The sequence below is a fragment of the Monodon monoceros genome, unplaced genomic scaffold, assembly GCF_005190385.1.
Source record: "Monodon monoceros isolate NGI ecotype Baffin Bay Population unplaced genomic scaffold, NGI_Narwhal_1 Super_Scaffold_1, whole genome shotgun sequence".
Lineage (NCBI taxonomy): Eukaryota > Metazoa > Chordata > Mammalia > Artiodactyla > Monodontidae > Monodon > Monodon monoceros.
Window position 1 is genome coordinate 75,086,427 of NW_021703765.1, and position 19,311 is coordinate 75,105,737.

A 19,311-nucleotide genomic window follows, 5' to 3' on the forward strand; every position below is an offset into this window, starting at 1 on the left:
CTCCCCAGAAAATGGGGTCAGCTGGAAAGTCTAGCGTCTGGCTAGGAAAGTGACTAAATAAAAGCAGAGACTGTATTTCATATCCTTCTAATGAATTTGCCTTCTCTGAGTTCACGGCTTGGCGGGGATGTCACCTGCTGCTCCCTGACGACCTTGCCTACACATTCATCCCCTGTAAACATAACTGCAGGAAGGGCTCCAGCCATGAAGGGAAACAAATTCTCTATAAACAAGCTTTCCTTTTGGCTTTGCCGAGTTCCAAGCTGTCGCCGGGCGGCCGGGGGGGAGGGGGGGGGTGGGAAGCTGCCCTCACATTCAGCAGTTCTGGGTCGCATTTTTCTTTAAAGGGCTACTTAGGAAAACATAAGGCATGGATTTATTTTTCTTTTTAAACAAAGACAGCTCTCAGCTTGCAGCAGCCCTGAAAGCCCCTGCATTCTAAAGGACCTGGTAATTTTCAGCAACGCCCATGAGAAAGAATTGCCGTTTCAGACCCATATCAACCTGAAAACGGCTGGTCCCTCTGCTGGTTTCTTAGAACTGGAAGAGTGTCTGCAGACCAGCCCAGCAGACCCCCTCTCCACAGGTACCGCGTGGTGACCTGCAAATCCAGCCTTGTAGAATGACTGAACCTGCAGCCTCGTGCCTCACCATCTCAGCTTTGAAAAGGGCAGTGTGAGCCCTGCACAGAGGAATAATACCTGTTGTTGGATATTTTTTTCAATGAAAGCAAAACATAATCATCACTCCCTGAAGAGTCTTTGCAGCCAAGTCTCAGTCCAGCACACATCTTTTTTTAGCCCTTCTGGAAACTTCTGAAAATAGTAGCTTATCCTGGGGAAAAAGAAAAAAAATCAGACCCTCAGAAAGTGAGATGCTGGTGCATTTCATTGAAATGACCCTCTCCCTCCCCCAACGTCCCTGGCTTATAAATCACCCTTGACCAGAAGGTAGCCATTTCTTGGCTCTTCAATCCATAAAACCTAAGCCCTGAAATCCCCTTGGGGAGTCGGGGAGGCTGTGGTCTGAACTCGCAGGGTACTTGCGGGCGGAGGAGGCAGCAAACAAGTCACCAGTGAGGTCAGTTTTCCACCCCCGTAACCAGCAAGCCACTCAGTGCCATCACCCACCCTTCCTCCCTCCCAGAGCCCAAGGTTTGCTCCAAAACACCTCCGTATATTCATCCCCACACAGAGAAAGAGAAAAGACTCTCAAGTGGCACTTTTGTGACTGATTCCTTTAAAATAAGAATCTGAAACAGCAAAATAGAAACCTCTCTCGTCCCCTGGCCTTGCAGGTCTGGCAACAGCATACCATGACAGCACCAGCAAGAACACACTTAGCACCAGCAAAATTTAAGCGAAGCACCAGAGACACCACATTGGTGGGGGGGGGGGAAATGCCATTTGTCTTGATGACAGTGGGACTAGCCATCTATCTAGGTAGGTAGAGACAGAGAGGCTAGGACTTGTCAAGACTTAGAAATGGAGGTATCCCAGACTGCCCCTACAAAATTAGCCTTGAGTCCTCACTTTTTGTTTTCTATTTTGCTTTTTGCACTTTCACCTCCTCCTCCACCGGCATCCCTTCCCAGGCAGTTGGTCGCCTCGGAGGCTAATTCCCACCAGTCTTTGCAAAATTTCTAGGTACACAGTAAGCATCTCTCTTCCAGTGCCCCAGACATGAAAGAGCATCAAAGTTCACATCGGAAGGTGCAGAAAAGGGAGGGGACCACGTCCTCGACAAGGCATGCACTGAAGAATAATATTCATATTTTCTTTTTCTATATATAGAGAGCTGTATGTAAATAGCGTTGGGGTGTCTGTTTCTGCAGCTGGATATCAAAGAGGGCTTCCCCAGTCCCATTCCGCGTTGCTACTATTGCTCCAGGCGCCGTCTTTATTCTCCACTTCCTTCTCGAAGTGCCAACTGCGGCCTTTCAAGCTCTGGGCTCCCCTCTCAGGAAAATGGGAACCGGCTTTCTCCAAGGACACAGGGTTTTCACCAACCTGCAGAAATAAAGATTTGTATTTCAGTCAGTAGGCACGTGCAGACAGCCACTGGGGATGACGTCAGCGCCTTGGGCCGCAGCACAGCCAGCTCCGCTTGTCGGGAGGGGGAGGGGGACAGGCGAGAGCTGCTAGATACCAAAGCTTTGATTTGGAAGGAAAGGTTCCCCCAAAGCTAGTCTTGGTGCTGCCCCTCCCCCCAAAGCTCTGTCCATATAGCAGCCTTCCTTAAACATATATGTGCACGTGCACACACACACACACACACACACACACCCCTCTTGTTTTCAGACCTACATGTTTACATAGGCATCTTCTGTGATTTAAAAAGACGATGTAGAGACACATTACATTTTTTGCTCCTCCGTGTCAGGAACGGGACCATCATCTATTCATTTCATAGATCCATATTCAAGGCAGACTTGTAGGACAGTCTCTGCTGTCATCCATCCACCCACCCATCCATCCATTCACTCATTCATTGACGAACATGCCAAGCACCATACTAGGTGTTACAGATCCAATGACACAGTTCTTACCCTTAAGGGGCTCAAAAGCCAACAAAGGGAGATGAGATGAAATCAATAATGACAGTGTCATGGGAAGAGCCTGCAATCTGGGTAGACACGGGCTATGGGAGCCCACAGGAGAGGCCGCTCATGAGGGAGGAGGGGAAGTCAGAGAAAGAGGAAGACCCCTGCTGAGTACTGAACGATGCCAGTGAATTAGCCAGGATAAGGGGAGGTATTCCGGCACGGCAGAGAAAAACAGTGCATACCCAAGAGAATGGAAACTATATATCCATGCAAAAGCTTGTACACAAATGTTCAGAGCAGCATTATCTATAATGGCCCCAAAGTGGAAACAACCCAAATGCCCATCACCTGATGAATGCATAAATAAGTAGGGTATTTCCATACAATGGAATATTATTTGACCATAAGATGGAATGAATCACTGACACATGCTACAACACGGATGAACCTTGAAGACATGCTGCTAAATGAAAGAAGCCAGACACGAAAGGGACAAATGTTGTATGATTCCATTTACAGGAAATGTCTAGAATAAACAAATCTATAAAGCAAGCAAGCAGATCTGTGGTTGCCCAGGGCTGGGGAGGAATGTAAGCAATTGGGGACTAAATGCTAATGGGTACGAGGCCTCTGTTGGGGAACTGAAAATGCTCTAAAATTGATTGCGGGGATGGCTGCACAACTCTGGAAATATAATAAACACCACTGACTCGTGCTTGGGCTTCTCCACAACATGGCAGCCTCACAGTAGATGGATTCTGACCTGGTATCTTAGAGCTCCAAAGGCAAGTGTCTCGGAGGGTCAGATGGAAGCTGCTTTGCCTCTTTTGACCCAGCTTCAGAAATCACTTTGGTTCAAAGCAGATCACAAGCCAGCCCAGATTTAAGGGGAGTGGAATTAGACGCTACCCCATGGGGGAGTGGCAAGGTTCTAGAATAGCAAATGGGAGAGAAGATATTGTTGTGGCCATCTTTGGATTATGCAGTCTAACACAGAATTTCAGAAAGTGTTCAGGGCTCTAAAGGTAACACGAAGATAATGTAAAAGGATGTGAAGTATATCAGGAGGAGGAGAGGAAGAGGGAGGGAGTACAGGAAGGGGATGAAGAGAGGAGGGGAGGAAGGGAGAAGAAACAGGACACAGAGGAAGGACATACCATGACTAGGTCAGGGAGCTAGATGAGCCTCAAGCAAAGACTGGGCCCTGGGGCCAGGGGGGAGATGAGGTTGGAGAGTCAGCAGAGGAGATAAACACAATTCGTACATTACTCTAAAGCAGGTGGTGGGAAAACTGCCATGTGCGTGATACAAACCACATGGTGTAGGAGAGAGATGACTTTATGACCTTCAAGTGGACAAAAGTCCGGGATATTGACTTGTATGAACTGCACCAACAGCCTCCCTTGGCCTCTGGCCTCCTCCGGGGTCTGGTTCACAGAAGGCGGCAATGGCATGGCGAGACAGGGCCACAGGTCGGCCAGAGTACCTGCCAGGAAGCTCTCTGGTGCAGCTCCAAGCCCCTCTCCAGGCTCTGGGTCCTGTCCCCTCGCCTCGCCTTTAGGCCCGGGGCGGGGGGCTGCCAAACTGGGAGTGGGGCTGCAGGATCCCTCACTGATTTCCTAAACCCTGCGCACACTTTGCCATCGAACCTTTACTAAATTCTCCTCTGATTACTAAGTTTGGAGGTGCTCTCTGCCTCTTACTTGGACCCTGACCGATAGATACATACAACTGCATCCATAATCACATGGACCCCACAATCGACCTTAGCTGCTGGTCACAAGGATCTGAATCAGCAACTTCAAACCTTTTGCTTTTGACCTGCTCAGGTGGAGGGAGAAGACCCCTGCAGCCCGCCAACCACCAACACCCACCCCGTTCCCCTCCTGTCCCATCAGGGCACAAGCGAAGAAGGCATTCTGCTTTACTGTGTGGCTGCTAGATGTTTTCATGGAGTACTGACTCAGAGTCACTGTCAACTCAACTGAGAAGCACACTCAATTTAGTTCATGGAAACCAGCTTCTGTAACCCCTAAAAATCTCACTTTGTTGGTGTCTAGTCATACTGACCTATAGAGTCAAAGTCAGTGGAACCCTGCAGCATTAGCCTGAGGTGATTATGCTGCCTTAAGCATGGGTACAAAAAAGGAACGATGGAGGGCGAGAAAGAAACCACGTTTATTAAGCACCTACTGTGTGCTATGGAGTGTGCTGACTTCGTGCTAAGCATTGTTCTCTGCACAAGATAAAGCTCAGTGCCTGCCCTCAATTGGCCTCCAGTCTTACTGGGGAAGACATGAAATGCCAGAGGCCAGGACTGTAAAAGACCACTGTCTGCAGACAATGAGTGTGCAGACACATTGGTCTGGGTGTGTTTAGAGCCCAGAAGTTGATATGCGGTTACACTCACCAGGAAAGCTTCAGAGAGGAAGCAGGATTTGAACTGGGCCTTGAAGATACACAGACAATTTTTTTTTTAATTAAATGGTTTGTTTATTTAATTTTATTTATTTATTTTTGGCTGTGTTGGGTCTTCGTTTCTGTGTGTGGGCTTTCTCTAGTTGCGGCGAGCGGGGACCACTCTTCATCGCAGTTCGTGGGCCTCTCACTGTCGTGGCCTCTCTTGTTGTGAAGCACAAGCTCCAGACGCGCAGGCTCAGTAGTTGTGGCTCACGGGCCTAGTTGCTCCGCGGCATGTGGGATCTTCCCAGACCAGGGCTCGAACCCGTGTCCCCTGCATTGGCAGGCAGATTCTCAACCACTGCGCCACCAGGGAAGCCCCAGACAATGTTTTTGCCATATTTGGAAGAAGGCAGGATCGTTTAGGTGGGGAAAGGGCCTAAGCAAGGCACAAGGGCAGTGACAAGTATGGCTCAAACAGGGGACCCTGACGAGCAGGGAACTGCATCTGACAGTTGTGACAATTGAGGCTGTGTCAATACCTGAGTTGAATGGAGATGATGAAGGGAAAATAACAGTGGCATCAGGCGAGAAACTGTATTGTTTCCTTGCAAAACTAGGACCAGCAACTGATTTTCACTTTTCCTACCTGTAAATCATTGAGCCTATAATGAGTCTTTCTAAGGGTTTCCCAAGGCTGCTAAATGGACAAATTCCTGTGCCCGTTTGTGTACTGATTACCGGTTGGCGTCCACAGTGAAGGATGAACATTAGAAGCACACCTCTGCACGGCATCAACCAGCCAGTGGACACCATGACAGCACGCTCCACAATCAGAGGGTGGGCCTATGTATACACTTCTGGAGGATTTGTTTGTTTGTTTTTTAGTTAGCATTTTTTTCACTTCAGGATATGTTATGTCAGTAAGTATAACTCTTTTTTTTGTTTGTTTCTTCTGGGGGACTTTAAATTGGACACCCTCCACTAGCCCACAGAAGCAGTCAGATAAATGTGCTCAAGGATGTTCCCTCCAGCTTTATTTGTAATAAATTTGGAATTTATTACAAATCTGTAGTTTGGAAACAACCCATGTGTTTATTGACAGGAGACTGGATTAACAAATTAAGCCACCTGCCTATTAGAAAGAGGTAAATCTAAATGTACTGAGACAGAAAGACGGCTATGATTTTTAATTGAAAAGAGCAAATGCCCCAGATTTTTTTCCTTTAATGAATATGTGTGTGTGCGTACACAGATAGCTATATCTATCTATATATCCATATAAAAAGTATGGCAGAGAGGCAAAATAGTATAATGGTTAAGAGCCCAGACTCTGGAGCTCGACACCTGAGTTGGAATCCTGATTCAGACACTTAAAAGCTGTGTGACCTTGGGCCAGTTATTAACCTCCCTGGGTCTCAGTTTCCTTATACGGAAAAGGCGGGGGAGTATATCGAATCTTACTGTGTTGATGTAAGGACTGAAAGTATTAACATATGTGAGGACTTAGAAGTCCAGCACATAGTAAGGTCTGCATTTGTTGTTATTATTATTGTTATTGTTGTTATATACTCCAGACTGAAAGTTACCCCAGGGGAGTGGCTTTGGGGGTGGAGTTAAAGAACAATTACAGCGCTCTACTTTATATACTTTACTTCTGTATTGTTTATGTTATTTTTTTCTTTTCTTTTTTTGAAAGGAGTAAGGAGTCATTGTACAATTTTAAACTAGTTTAAAAACATAAAGTCCACAGCTCCCTATGAACCACTTGAACTGCCCCTGGGATGTTTTTCCTCAAACTTGGCTCATAAAGCACTTTCTCAAATGCTGACTCACAACCAAAGCTCACAACTGAAGAGATTCATGAAATGCCTGTTCTTAAATGTCCCTATTTCCACTTTGCGCCCACAGAGTGGAGGGGCGGGGGACAGAGGGGGAGAAGCCTCGAGAGACCGGCTGCCTGGGCTGGGGCGCTGCAGGTGGGGAGCTGTGAGCTGTGAATCCCGCTGCAGCGTTACAGCAGGAGCCTCACCCCCTTTTCCCTACCTCTGAGAAGAGTTAGGATTCTTGGGTTCCCTCCTAAGAGGTCCCAATTTTTAATTGAAAAAAATATCTTTTTTGCTCTTGCCGTTTGCATATGTGATAAGTTAGAAGTTCAAATAGCAGAGAAGGATATAGAAATAAAAGGAAAGCCACCTTCACTCCACTCCTAAGCCTCCCAGAATACTTTCTGTGCATTTACACACACCTTGTCTCTCCCCTTGACCCACCATTTCATCCTCAGGGCTCAGCACCATGCCCTGCACAGAGCAGGTGTTCAATTCAACCTGTTGAGTGACAATGGCTAAGTGAGCACGTGAATAATGGTGGTAACTTCCCCACTCTTCCATCTTTGTTTTTTTTTAAATTAATTTTTATTGGAGTATAGTTGATTTACAATGTTGTGTTAGTTTCTGCTGTACAGCAAAGTGAATCAGTTACACATGTACATATATCCACTCTTTTTTATTCTATTCCCATATAGGTCATTACAGAGTATTGAGTAGAGTTTCCTGTGCTAGACAGTAGGTTCTTATTACCCACTCTTCCATCTTTGGTTTCAGCAGGTTGATTTTGACCATGGAGTTCAAATGGTACCAGTGGTCGGTCCTGATGTCTAAGAATCATGGGTACAAAGCTCTCCATGTGGAATCCTCCTAGAGGGAAGATGCTCTGGTCCATGTTAGCATTTAAATCTCTGTCCATGTAGCTCATGCTGGCCAGTTAGGACACTGGGCTCTGAGGAGATGGTGGCTGAGGGGACTAAAAGAGCAGAAGGCTAGGTGTGGGGTGTATGAGAAAGGAAGAGGCCATTGGCAGCTCCTGGAAGATGTGCTTCCTTCTCTCTGCCTATCTATCTATTGCCCCTGTTATCTGTGAATAGTTATCAATGCTATCAGTGAAGTTATTGATTATATGAAGTCTGTGGAGACAGCCCAGAGACCTCAGAACTCTGCCCACTATGAAGTTCTGGCAGGTGGGCCTTGAATGCCAAACTAACTTGATGTCCAAAAGAATAAGCACTGAGAAGTTGGGGGTAGCACAGCACACAATCGACACCAAACCAAATGGACAGACCCTTCTTAAAGCAATCCCGCCTTATGTATCGCATGTTACAACACACATATTCTTTCACCCAACAAGTTCACCTCTAGGAACTTCAGGGTTTTTTTGGTTTTTTTTGTTTTTTTTGTTTTTTTTGCGGTACGCGGGCCTCTCACTGATGTGGCCTCTCCCGCCACGGAGCACAGGCTCCGGACGCGCAGGCCCAGCGGCCATGGCTCACGGGCCCAGCCGCTCCGCGGCATGTGGGATCTTCCCGGACCGGGGCATGAACCCGCGTCCCCTGCATTGGCAGGCGGACTCTCAACCACTGTGCCACCAGGGAAGCCCGGAACTTCAGTTTTTTGTGTGTTTTTTTTGCAAAGTTGTCCAAACAAGAATGTTCACTAAACCTCACTTACGAACTATCAGAAAATGGGGAACAGCGTAAATATCCCTGGGGATGTGACCAAATAAGGAAATCGTGGTCCATCCAAGCAATGGAACACCATGCAGCCATAAAAAAAGATGATGAAAACCTCTGTTGACATGGGAATATCTCAGCAACCTATTTTTATTGGGGAAGAAAGAGATTACAAAACAGCATGAACAGTATGATCTCATTTATTTAAAATAGCATACAAGTGTGGGTGTGTCTACGCATCAAGGGAAGTCTGGCAGGGTGGTCTCCAAAACCAGAGGTCATAAACTTACATACATTGGTCCCAGTAACATGTGCCCAGGAGGGGCCAGGGTCACTGAAGAGTTTGTGTCCCATCTAAAGAGGTTTCTGACACTCATCTCCAGCTTTTTGCTGCCACATGGGACTTGGTATTGTTAGATCTTTCTTTTTCTTTCCAGTTTTTTCAATAAAAACTGGAAACCTGGACTTCAACATGAAAGTGCCTTATTTTTTATTTATTTATTTATTTTTTTGCGGTACACGGGCCTCTCACTGTTGTGGCCTCTCCGGTTGCGGAGCACAGGCTCCGGACGCGCAGGCCCAGCGGCCATGGCTCACGGGCCCAGCCGCTCCGCGGCATGTGGGATCCTCCCGGACCGGGGCACGAACCCGCGTCCCCTGCATCGGCAGGCGGACACTCAACCACTGCGCCACCAGGGAAGCCCAAAGTGCCTGATTTTTAAGCGTGTGGCGGAAGACATGCAAGTCAAATAAAGCTAAATGGCAGGCCAATTACAGCCAGGAAACTACCAGGTTTCGACTTCTGCCTAGACGCTAAGACATTCTTCAACAGAGACAGCTGGCATGTAAGCCCACCTCATTTTCACCTTCAGAAGCCGTCTCTGTGCCTTGGTTTCCCCATCTATAAGGTGAGGGAGTTGCGTTAGGTGGTTTCTAAACTCCTGTCTATTTCTGGCTGTGTTTTTAGAACAGTGATCTCTTTGGGTCATAGATCTTTTGAGATCAAAGCAATGATTTCTCTCGGAAGTCAAGGGGCGGGGGCGGCAAATAGAGTATGAAGTCAGCCAATTTTATGTCTCATTTCTGGGGGGGGTCCCCAATTCCCTGAGGCTCTCCCAAATTCATTCATTCATTTACTCATCCATCCATCCATTCATTCAGTAGTTAGTGAATGCCCATTCTGCACTGGTCATCATGCCAGGTGCTGGGATACAGTGATGGACAAAAAGCCAGGACTGGGGCCCTCACGGGACCTGGAGGCTAGTGTCCCCCAGGTTGGGGAGTCCTGTCCTGGAGGTTCCCCCAGCCCCGGCGCAGTGGCTTAAGAAGGCTGTTGGTGATCCACAGAGTTGGGGGCGGGGGCAGGATTAGCAACTGCTTTGCGCAGAAAGCTCAGAAAAGTCCCCTAAGAGTTCCCACCATACTCTGAATATGGGCCCGTGGACTGAAATTTACACCAAATAAGAACAACACATATCCTGCACTATCATTTACCTTTTTCTGAACAGCAGTGATATGCCTTATACTGCTCAGAAGGTAGAGGGACATGCCTAAGGTCACATAACTGGGAAATGGCAGATCAGGACCGGATCTGAAAGTCAGCCTGACTCCAAAGTTCATGTCACCGTCCATCAAGCTGTCCTACCTCGGCATAAAATCCGGGTGAATTAGATAAACAGTTACCAGCAGTTAAATTTTCTGAGTCAAGAATGAGGCCCCATGGTGTGCCAACAGGCTGAAACATTATAAATCTGGGCTGTCTTTGAAAACGCTACCTCTTCTTAAATCTATCCCGTGGCCCTTGACACATTCCCACCCCCTGAAGACCCCTCCAAACTCACTTTGTCTAAGTTTCCCCACCATCAATATGTTAGCATCCTACAGTATGTATTAAGTACCATGCACCAGATCCAAGTACAGCCAGGCAGGCAGAGAAGCTCTTCAAACTCTTAGTGATACTGCTATGACCTGCAGCCTTTCCCTGGAGTTGGAATGGACATGTCAGCAGTCATCTCACTCATGCACTCCAACAACGGCTAGAGATGCGGTCCGTGAAGGATATTCCATAAAAAGATAACACAGATTTAGCTGGGGATGGTAACAGCCTGCTCCACAGCCAAGCCAATGACCACATTATGGATAGTGGCCAGGGACGTAAATGAGAAAAGGGAACTAGCGGCGGAGTTTATCTAGAATCTACAAGATTTTGTACTCTTTTAGACGACCTTTAGAATAAAAGAATGTTTACCTACACTTTTGATATCAAAGTTCCACTTGTGGGCATTCTTCAGAAAATCATCTGTGGTGTACCCAAAGAGTTACACCCAAACTCTTTGGGTGTGATGATGTTCTGCATCACACTGGAAACTGTCTAAATGTCCAATAATAGCTGCATGAGAAGGTAAATGGTGGAGGGGTCAAACAGAAATACTAAGCAACCTCTAAGAAGCGTGTTGTAGGGCTTCCCTGGTGGCGCAGTGGTTGAGAGTCCGCCTGCCAATGCAGGGGACACGGGTTTGTGCCCCGGTCCGGGAAGATCCCACATGCCCGGAGCAGCTGGGCCCGTGAGCCTGTGCTCTGCAACGGGAGAGGCCACAACAGTGAGAGGCCCGCATACCGCCCAAAAAAAAAAAAGAAGCGTGTCGTAGGAAATACTATAAAGCATGGAGAAATGTCCATGATATAATGACAAAGTCAAATTACAGAGAATGCATTTAGAGGGATTCTATTTGTTAAAGTACCTCTCAGTGCATTTTTTTTTAATGGAAAAAAACCTCTCAAAATGTTAACAATGGGTAGTGAGATAAAAACAATCCATTAAATCTTTCTTTTTTTCAGTATTTTCCAAGTATTTGGTAACGTGCTTGTAATATTTTTTGTAATCGAGAAAAATCTATTTTTTCTTAAAAAAAGGAATATTACATTATTATATTATTATTATTAAGTTTCCCAAAACAATTTAATTCCATCTTGCCCAAGTCCATGGCCTGTGGGGCAAAAGTTCAAAGATGGCAACACCCTGTGGGGCAGCCAATTTTCTCTCCACAGGGCAGGGAAAGGAGCTTTCTCTTTTCCTGGGTATCCAGCAGTACTAAAAGGACACATCTCACTGATGTGGCCTAAAACAGACATCCCTCACCCAACTGCAGGGGCACCAGTTTAAAGCAGGAAGGAGGGAGGGGAGACAATACGGAATTGAATGGAAATCCAGCCAGTATCCACAACCTTCTGAGGGCACTGAGGGCTGGGCAGAGCTGGCACAGGGGCCAGAATCTCTCAGACCTTGGTGGGAGGTCTCCTCCAGTGACAGTAGGCTGGAGTGGGGGTCAGAGCTGGGGTCTCCCGCCCCTGAGGTCTAGGAGCATCTGAGGCCAGGTTCTGGGACTTACTCATCTCTGCATCCCTGCATCCTGGTGCCTAGCCCTGAGCTGGTGCTCAGTTCATATTTGCAAATGCATGGGGATGAGTAGTTCATTGCATCACATCTAATTCTCCTCTTATAAAGCACCTCTTCATGTACTGTCAGCACTTGTGAATCCCTTGATAACAAAACTCAACCTCCCTACCATGGCCTGATCTGGCCCCTGCCTGCCCTCTGTCTTCCTCTCCCCCAAGTTCACGTGGTCTTAGCCCACTGCTCATTTTCCTCTTCCTCAAGCACACAGTGCAAAGTCCTACCTCCCCAGAACACCTTTCTTCCAGGTACTCACGTGGTTGGCTCCTTTTCGTCACTCACAGCATTGGTTCCTTGGTTCCTCCTCAAAGTGGCCATCTCCAGCCACTGCAGGTAAGGAGCGCCCCAGGCTCTCGCTATGAAAGGCAGACCTCGGTGATGTTTGCATTTTTTACAAATCGAAGGTTTGTGGCAACCCTGTGTCGAGCAAGTCTATTGATGCCATCTTTCTTTCCAACAGCATTTGCTCACTTCGTGTCTCTGTGTCACATTTGGATAATTCTCGCAGTATTTCAAATCTTTCATCATTATGATATTTGTTACGGTGATCTGTGATCTTTGCTGTGATTGTTGCAAAAAGATTATGACTTATGGAAGGTTTAGATGATGGTTAGCAATTTTTAGCAATAAAGTATTTTTTAATGGAGGTGTGTACATTGTTTTTAAAGACGTAATACTACTGCACACTTAACAGACTACAGTATCATGTAGACATAACTTTTATATGCACTGAGAAACCAAAACATTTGTGACTCGCCGTACTGCAGTGGTCTGAACCAAACCCACAATGTCTCCGAGGTATGCCTGTACGTTATCTTCGTGTGTTACCTTCAGAGCTCTGAACACTTTCTGAAATTCTGTGTTAGACTGCATAATCCAAAGATGGCCACAACAATATCTTCTCTCCCATTTGCTATTCTAGAACCTTGCCACTCCCCCATGGGGTAGCGTCTAATTCCACTCCCCTTAAATCTGGGCTGGCTTGTGATCTGCTTTGAACCAAAGTGATTTCTGAAGCTGAGTCAAAAAAGGCAAAGCAGCTTCCATCTGACCCTCCAAGACACTTGCCTTCGGAGCTCTAAGATACCAGGTCAGAATCCATCTACCGTGAGGCTGCCATGCTGTGGGGAAGCCCAAGCCACAAGAGGAGACTGAGTGTAGATGCTCTGACTGGCAGTCCCAGCTGGCACCCAGCATCAACAGCCAGGCCTATAAATGAAGATCCCATCACCGTGACTCCAGCCCCCAGTCAGCCTGGAACTGAGACAAGTCACCCCTGCTATGCTTTGTCTGAATTTCTAACCCACAGAATGTATGAGCCTAATTGAATAGTTGTTTGAAGCCACTAAGTTTTGGAGTAATTGGTTGCACAGCAGCTGTAACCAGAACAGTCTTTACTGATTTACCATCTGTCTCTTCCCACTAAAATGTAGGCTCCATGAGAGCAGGGGCTTCTATGTCTTGGTCCTTCCTGTGTCCACCATGCCCTGCACACAGTAGGAACTCAATAATTAATAGGTGAAAAAGTGAAAGAAGCCGAATTTAGGAAACACTAATGCTCATCGTGCACAGTTTCTGAGTGATTCATGTATTCATCATAGTTATTTTGTATCTACTATGTGACAAGCAAGCTGCCATGGGCTAGGGACAGTGTGGGGGCAGCTCACTGTTACCATGAAATCCTGTCACACACAGTGATGACCAGAAGGGCAACAGAAGCCCCCACTCCACTCCTCCCACCCCCAATGTAGGTCTGAAAAGCTGACTTTTCAAAACCCAGAGGTGCGGTTGCCAAATCCACCCAGCCCGTATCTGTGGGTGTGTTTAATTATTCCCGGGTGGGGCTGTTTTTACATCCACAGCTCAGTCACTTGAGTCCTGGTCTCTCAGTACGCAAGAGAGTGACTCCAGACAGCGACCATGTGGCAGGAAGGGTGCCACCGTCCTGCACATCTGGCCGCTTCCCGGGGGGGGGGGGGGGGGTGGGGGTTTCCTCCCCAACAGCTGTCTCCTCCTCCGCTCACTCCTTTCCTTCCTTGCCTAGGCTTTCAAGCTCTAAAAGTAATCCTGGCAGGGGTGCAGCAGTCTGGGAGGGAGGCCTGAGGGATGCGCCTCCAGGTTTAACCACTTAATCCCCAAAATACCTGCCAAGAACCAGTTAGCATGTCTGGCGGGCAGGCCAGACCGTCATTAATTCATTAAAGCAGGCTCCTGCGGGCCCATTATCTTCCTTGCTGCTGACTACGTCGCCTCTTGGGTGCGCAGAGTACCCCTTTCTCCCCTCTCCTTAGTCCTAAGGCAAGGTTCTGCCCACCCCAGCCCGAATCCTCCTCCTTCTCTTTCCCTCCCCCCCCCCACCCAAGGCAAGTGACACTTCTCCCTCCCACGCTTCCACCAGCCTGCGCTCACCATAAAGCATCTTTTGTTCCCTCTCCTGTATCTTGGAGCAGTGACTGGTTAAATCACACTCATTCTCCGCCAGGCCTCCCCAGCCTCCAAGAAGCTTCCCCCGAGGCTCCCTCAGAAAGGGAATCTCTCTAGTGCAGGAATTCGAGGCTCACCACCCCTTCTGCTTGCCGCCCTGGTATCATCTCCTCCCCTGCATCCCTCAAGTCATCTGACAGGCTGTGTGCTGCAGGCCTTCAAAGACAGAAACTCCAATGCCAGTTCTGACTTTGCCATTGATCGATCCTTTGGGACGACTCAGGTGGACTCTCTCTGCCTCAGTTTCCCCTCTGAATGGCATTAACCGTTTCATAGCGTCCTCTGACAACTGAACTAAGTGCCAGGCACTGCACTGGGCACGTGAAATAGATGCTCTCCTATCAACCTCCCAACAATCCTGATAGAGATACAGCTCCGGTTTACAGATAAAGGCTCAGAGAGGTTACGGTTCTTACCCAAAGTCACACTGCCAGAAAGTTCTTGGGCTGGGACTTAAATCCAGTTTCATCTGATCCCTAAACCCATGCTCTTAACCCCTATAGTATCCTGGCCCATGTGGCCTTGATTCCCCAAAATGGCAAGTGAGAATAGTGCGGAATCACCAGCAATGACAATGGCAAAGTGTTGTCTGTTTTCGGAAAGAAAGATATTAAATGCACAATCATAGTCATGACAGCTCACACTTATATTCACTTCTTATGTGCCAGGCACTGTTCTAGAGCTCTCTGTAAATGACTTCATTTTACCCTCTTGACAACAGCTGTGCATTTAAGTACTATTATTGTCCCCATTGTACATATGGGAAAACTTTGTCTCAGAGGGGAGGTTGGATTTTTGTTGGTTTAATGATGACTTCTAAGAAAACTATTGCTGGCTCACAGTAGAGGCTCAAAACAAGCTTGTTGAAACTGCTGTCATGCATATAGCTAAGCTCACCTTTAACCTAAGAGAATGGTCTGCCCTAGATGGCTGATTCAGGCCTCCCTGAAACCAATAAGGCACCCTGTGAGCATTCCCATTTCTCTTCTGGGGTAGGAAATGTGGAGAGGACCACACACAACTCAACAAACTGTCTTTCTCCAGGGGATTTCCTTTCACGTCTTGCTAACTTACCGAAGGCTGGGGAAAGATGGGTTTCCCCCGGTTAAGCCAAAAGCACAAGAAAGCCCCGAGGTGGAGGTAGCAGCGAGAAAAGCCAAGTCCTTGTGATAGGGGCCGAGCCTGGGAGACCCAGCAAGGCGAACCCTGGGATGGTAGTGGTATACATTCTGTTCAATACCATTCTACCGGCGATCCGAGAGAGTGAGGTGCGGCGCGGCAGGAAAGCCGTGCCGGGCATCCTGGGGTCAGGGCACCCGAGGCGGGAGGACCCTAGAGGGTGTGCCTGCTGGGGACGCCCGGACGGAACACAGCAGGATGGAGGAGAACCCAGGGGTATGCTGAGGAGGTGGCCTGGAGTCGGGACGTAGCACGGGGCTCTGGGGCAGAAGCAGAGTCAGGAAGGGGAAATAAACTCTGCGACGACAATTATCCGCTGACGCCGCACCGGCGAAAACTCCTTCCCGTCCCCCTTCCTTGTCGCGTGGGTCCTTCCCCGCGCCCGAGCTCAGAGAGACGCGCTGCGTTCGCCCCGCGCGCCCTCGCGGAGGTTTCGGGCCACCTCCAGGGCGGCAGCCTCCTCCTGAGGGCCCCGGGAGCACCCCCGGCCCCGACGCGCGCCAGTCGGGCTCTGGTGGGCGCTCTCCGCCCCCTAGGTGGGACGCCCAGCATCCTGCACCGTCTAGTCCCGAGAAGGCAGCGCCTCCCCAGCCTCGCCTGGTCTCCCAAGACTGGAATAAGCGGTGTCCTAGCCCTCCTCCCCATTTCTACTGGATTCCCCTCGCTTCCCATCTTTCTAATCCACGTTCCCACTATCTTGTTCTCCAGGAACTCTCTCTTTCTCCAGCTCCCCCACCTTTCTTTCCTCGTCTCGCCGCCCGTTTTTTCTTTGCCTCCTTTCCCACCTTCATTCCGCCTTTCCCTAAATTACACACTTTGGGTTTCCCGTCTCTTGCTTGGCTCCCTTTTTCTGCCCCACCTCCCCGTGCCCCATCCAAAATTCTGTTCCTGCCTCTAGGATTCGGCGGCCCCAGCCTGGGCTTCTGCGGTCGAGGGCAGCCCCGGGCCTCTCCTCCGGGAGGAGGAGAATCGGATGTGACCTCCGAGCCGGGCAGAGAGCATCCCCAAGCGCGCACCTCTCTTCGCCAGCGCCCGGGCTGCGCCGGCCCACGAGACATCTGTCGCCCGCGCTCCCGGCTCACACCCCGCGCACCCCCGCATCTCCCCGGGCGCTGCCACCCCCCACGCTCCGGCTGCCGCCTCTCCCTGCGGGCGCCGCGCCAGCTTCCCAGGGTGTTGGCGCACCGCGGGGCTCAGCCGCGACCCGAGAGCTCGGTTTCTGTGGGCCATGGCATCCCGAGGCTGGCTTTCTCACCTTCGACCTTCACCTTCCGGCCCTAGACCCACCTTTGGTGGGCTCGGCCTGATTCTCTCCACTCGCACTCACTGCAGCTCTCCTCTCTATTCCAGAATCTGAAAAGACGCTTCTTACACGTTTGCTCCCCTAAAGCGCCTAGCACAGTGCCAGGCGCACAGCTGGTGCTCAGTAATTCCCCAATCCCAAGGGCCTAGCGCACAGTAGGTGCTCAGTACCTTTCTCCTACTGGTACCAGACACACTAGCTCCATACTCACTCCCCACCCCCGCGGCGCAGTGCCTAGCATACTGCAGGCTCTCAAACACCTCCTCCCTCAACAAGGCCTAGCACCCAGATAGAGCTCAGCTGATGCTCTTTCATTAAGGCTTCCCCTTGGAGTTTCCCTGAGAGCCTCCGATCCCAGCTCACTTGGGGGCATCTCCTTCATCTCAGTTCCTCCGTTTGGTGAAGAGGAGGCCAAGCTCCTCAAACGGGACACCTCGCTGGAGGGGAGAAGAAGTTGCCAGAGCGGAGGAAAACTGCAAAGTTTTAGGTAGGGAGAAAGACGGAGCCGGCCAGAAACCAGGAAGGGGAGGAAGTCGCGAGAAGTGCTCGGGGCGCCGGGAGACGGGCAACAGAAACTGGAGAAGTGACACTTAAGGAGAAGAGGGTTTGGAGCGGCGGTGATGGAAACGGTGGCGACTCTGGAGTGGCAGGCGTCTGAAAGAGGACTGAGGGCTCGTCTTGAAACCGCGATAGATTATAATTCTTTGGCTTGGACTTTAACTGTCCTCAGAGCAAGCCCAGTTTTTACTTGCACTGTGTGTTTGCTTGAGCCGCTGGTGGGGCTTACGGAGGGTAAAGTCCTCCCAAAGCCACCCCGATGGAGAGAGTGGCAAGATGCGCTTAAGGACTCGGAGAGAAGGGGCAGAAACGGTGGAGCCGGTACTTGGAAGGAGAGATGGGGACTGCCTAGGAGGGGGACCGAGATCCTTGCGGCGGAAGAAGGAGATGGGAAGAGAAGAACGCCAAACTTGAGGCTCTCCCGCTCCCAAGCCAGCCGCAAGTCTCCAGTCCCCAGACACCGCGCGCTGGCGCTCGCTCGCTAGCGTACCTGTTGCTCGCTCCGGCTGGGTCTCGGCTTCGGCCCCACCAAGAAGCCCCGCGTTCCTACAAGTTCCGCCTGCCGAGCAGCCAGGCCGCCAGCGCCGCCACCTGCGCGGCCGCGCACAGCCAGGGCCAGTAGGTGGGGAGCGCGCTGGGCGCCGGCGCCCTCCGGCTCCGCGCGCGGCGCCGCCACATGGTGCGCTGGTGCAGCTCGTCGCCGAGCGCCTTGAGCCGGGCGGCCGTGAGCTGCGCGGCGGACGAGCGCAGACCCAGGCGGCCCGCGCTGCAGGCGCACACCGCCGGCGGGCCGCGGCCGCGGTGCAGGGGGCACGGGCACATGACCGCTCGCCTCGCTCCCTCCCCGCGTCGGGCCGCCCCTCGCCTCCTCTGCCTCGGCCTCTGCGCCTGCCTCCGCCGCGCTCCAGTCGCCGGGGGCCTCCCCTGGACACCAAGTTTCTCCTTGTGTTGTGCGTTTGTTGTGCTGACGGCGCTATTATTAATTAAAGTGTCACATGGTGGAGGGGGCGGGGAGGGCGCGGGGAGGGGGGTTACATCATCCGGCCCCGGGGGGGGTGCAGGCAGAAGAAACCCAGAGGTAACTTTTAACCCTAGCGGCGCCGGCAGTGAGGGGGCGCGCGGGTTGGGAGAAGAGGAGCGCGGGGCGCTGGGACGCCTGAAGGCGACCGGCCGCTTGGGTCTCTGGCTTCAGGGGTCGCGGGAGACCCTCACGGAGGCGTGGAGCGCCGGGGGAGGTTTTCTCCGTCTCTTTTTCCTGAATTCAGCTCCAATTCCGATTTGGCGAGGGGGGCAGGCTTATTTGCCGTTTTGGATGAAGCCGATATCGAATTCGGCTGCATTATTCAAAAAATGTTCCGAAGCTATTGTTTGGTTTGGGGGAGGTGGGTCGATTCAAAATCTCATGAGAGGGCCGGATTCAACCCAACTTGCCTACTTTCAGGTCTGACTCCGCACCTGTAGGCTGCGGATATGAGCACACCCGACGCACAACCCCACCCCCATCTGAGATAGGCCTCCAGACCCTTAAACGCCCACAGCGGCGCTAGAAACCTTGATGGAGGCGGGGAGAGGATTAGGGGGTCGGCCCTTAGTCTCGGCTGTTCCCGGCACACCGCGCCTCCGCCCGAAAGACCCTCACAAGGGGTTTTCCAGAAGGAAACTTATTTTTGTCTGCTTCCTTTGTCAAGATTACTTTCCTACAGGGGTTAGTTTCTAGCAGTGATCCCGATTTAACGCGCAATGGCGACGCTAAGGGGTCGGCAGGGTCGGGGATGGGGGCCGCCGGCAGGGAATTTTAGCTCCTTTTTTTTTTTCCAATCCGAGAACTGCCCCTATGACCCTCCAGACTAGAAAATCTGGAACTGTCCATGCTGGTGAAGGTG

General features: G+C 50.4%; 1 protein-coding gene across 1 annotated transcript; it reads right to left on the reverse strand.

Moving 5' to 3' along the window:
* Window positions 1-322: 322 nt before the first annotated feature.
* HRK (harakiri, BCL2 interacting protein) lies at window positions 323-18,250 on the reverse strand. Its single transcript, XM_029228717.1, has 3 exons — window positions 17,919-18,250; window positions 1,533-2,009; window positions 323-834 (listed from the first exon to the last, which is right to left on the reverse strand). Exon 1 carries the CDS (start codon window positions 18,248-18,250, stop codon window positions 17,975-17,977), a length of 276 nt encoding a protein of 91 aa, XP_029084550.1. The 3' UTR covers window positions 323-834; window positions 1,533-2,009; window positions 17,919-17,974.
* Window positions 18,251-19,311: the final 1,061 nt, after the last annotated feature.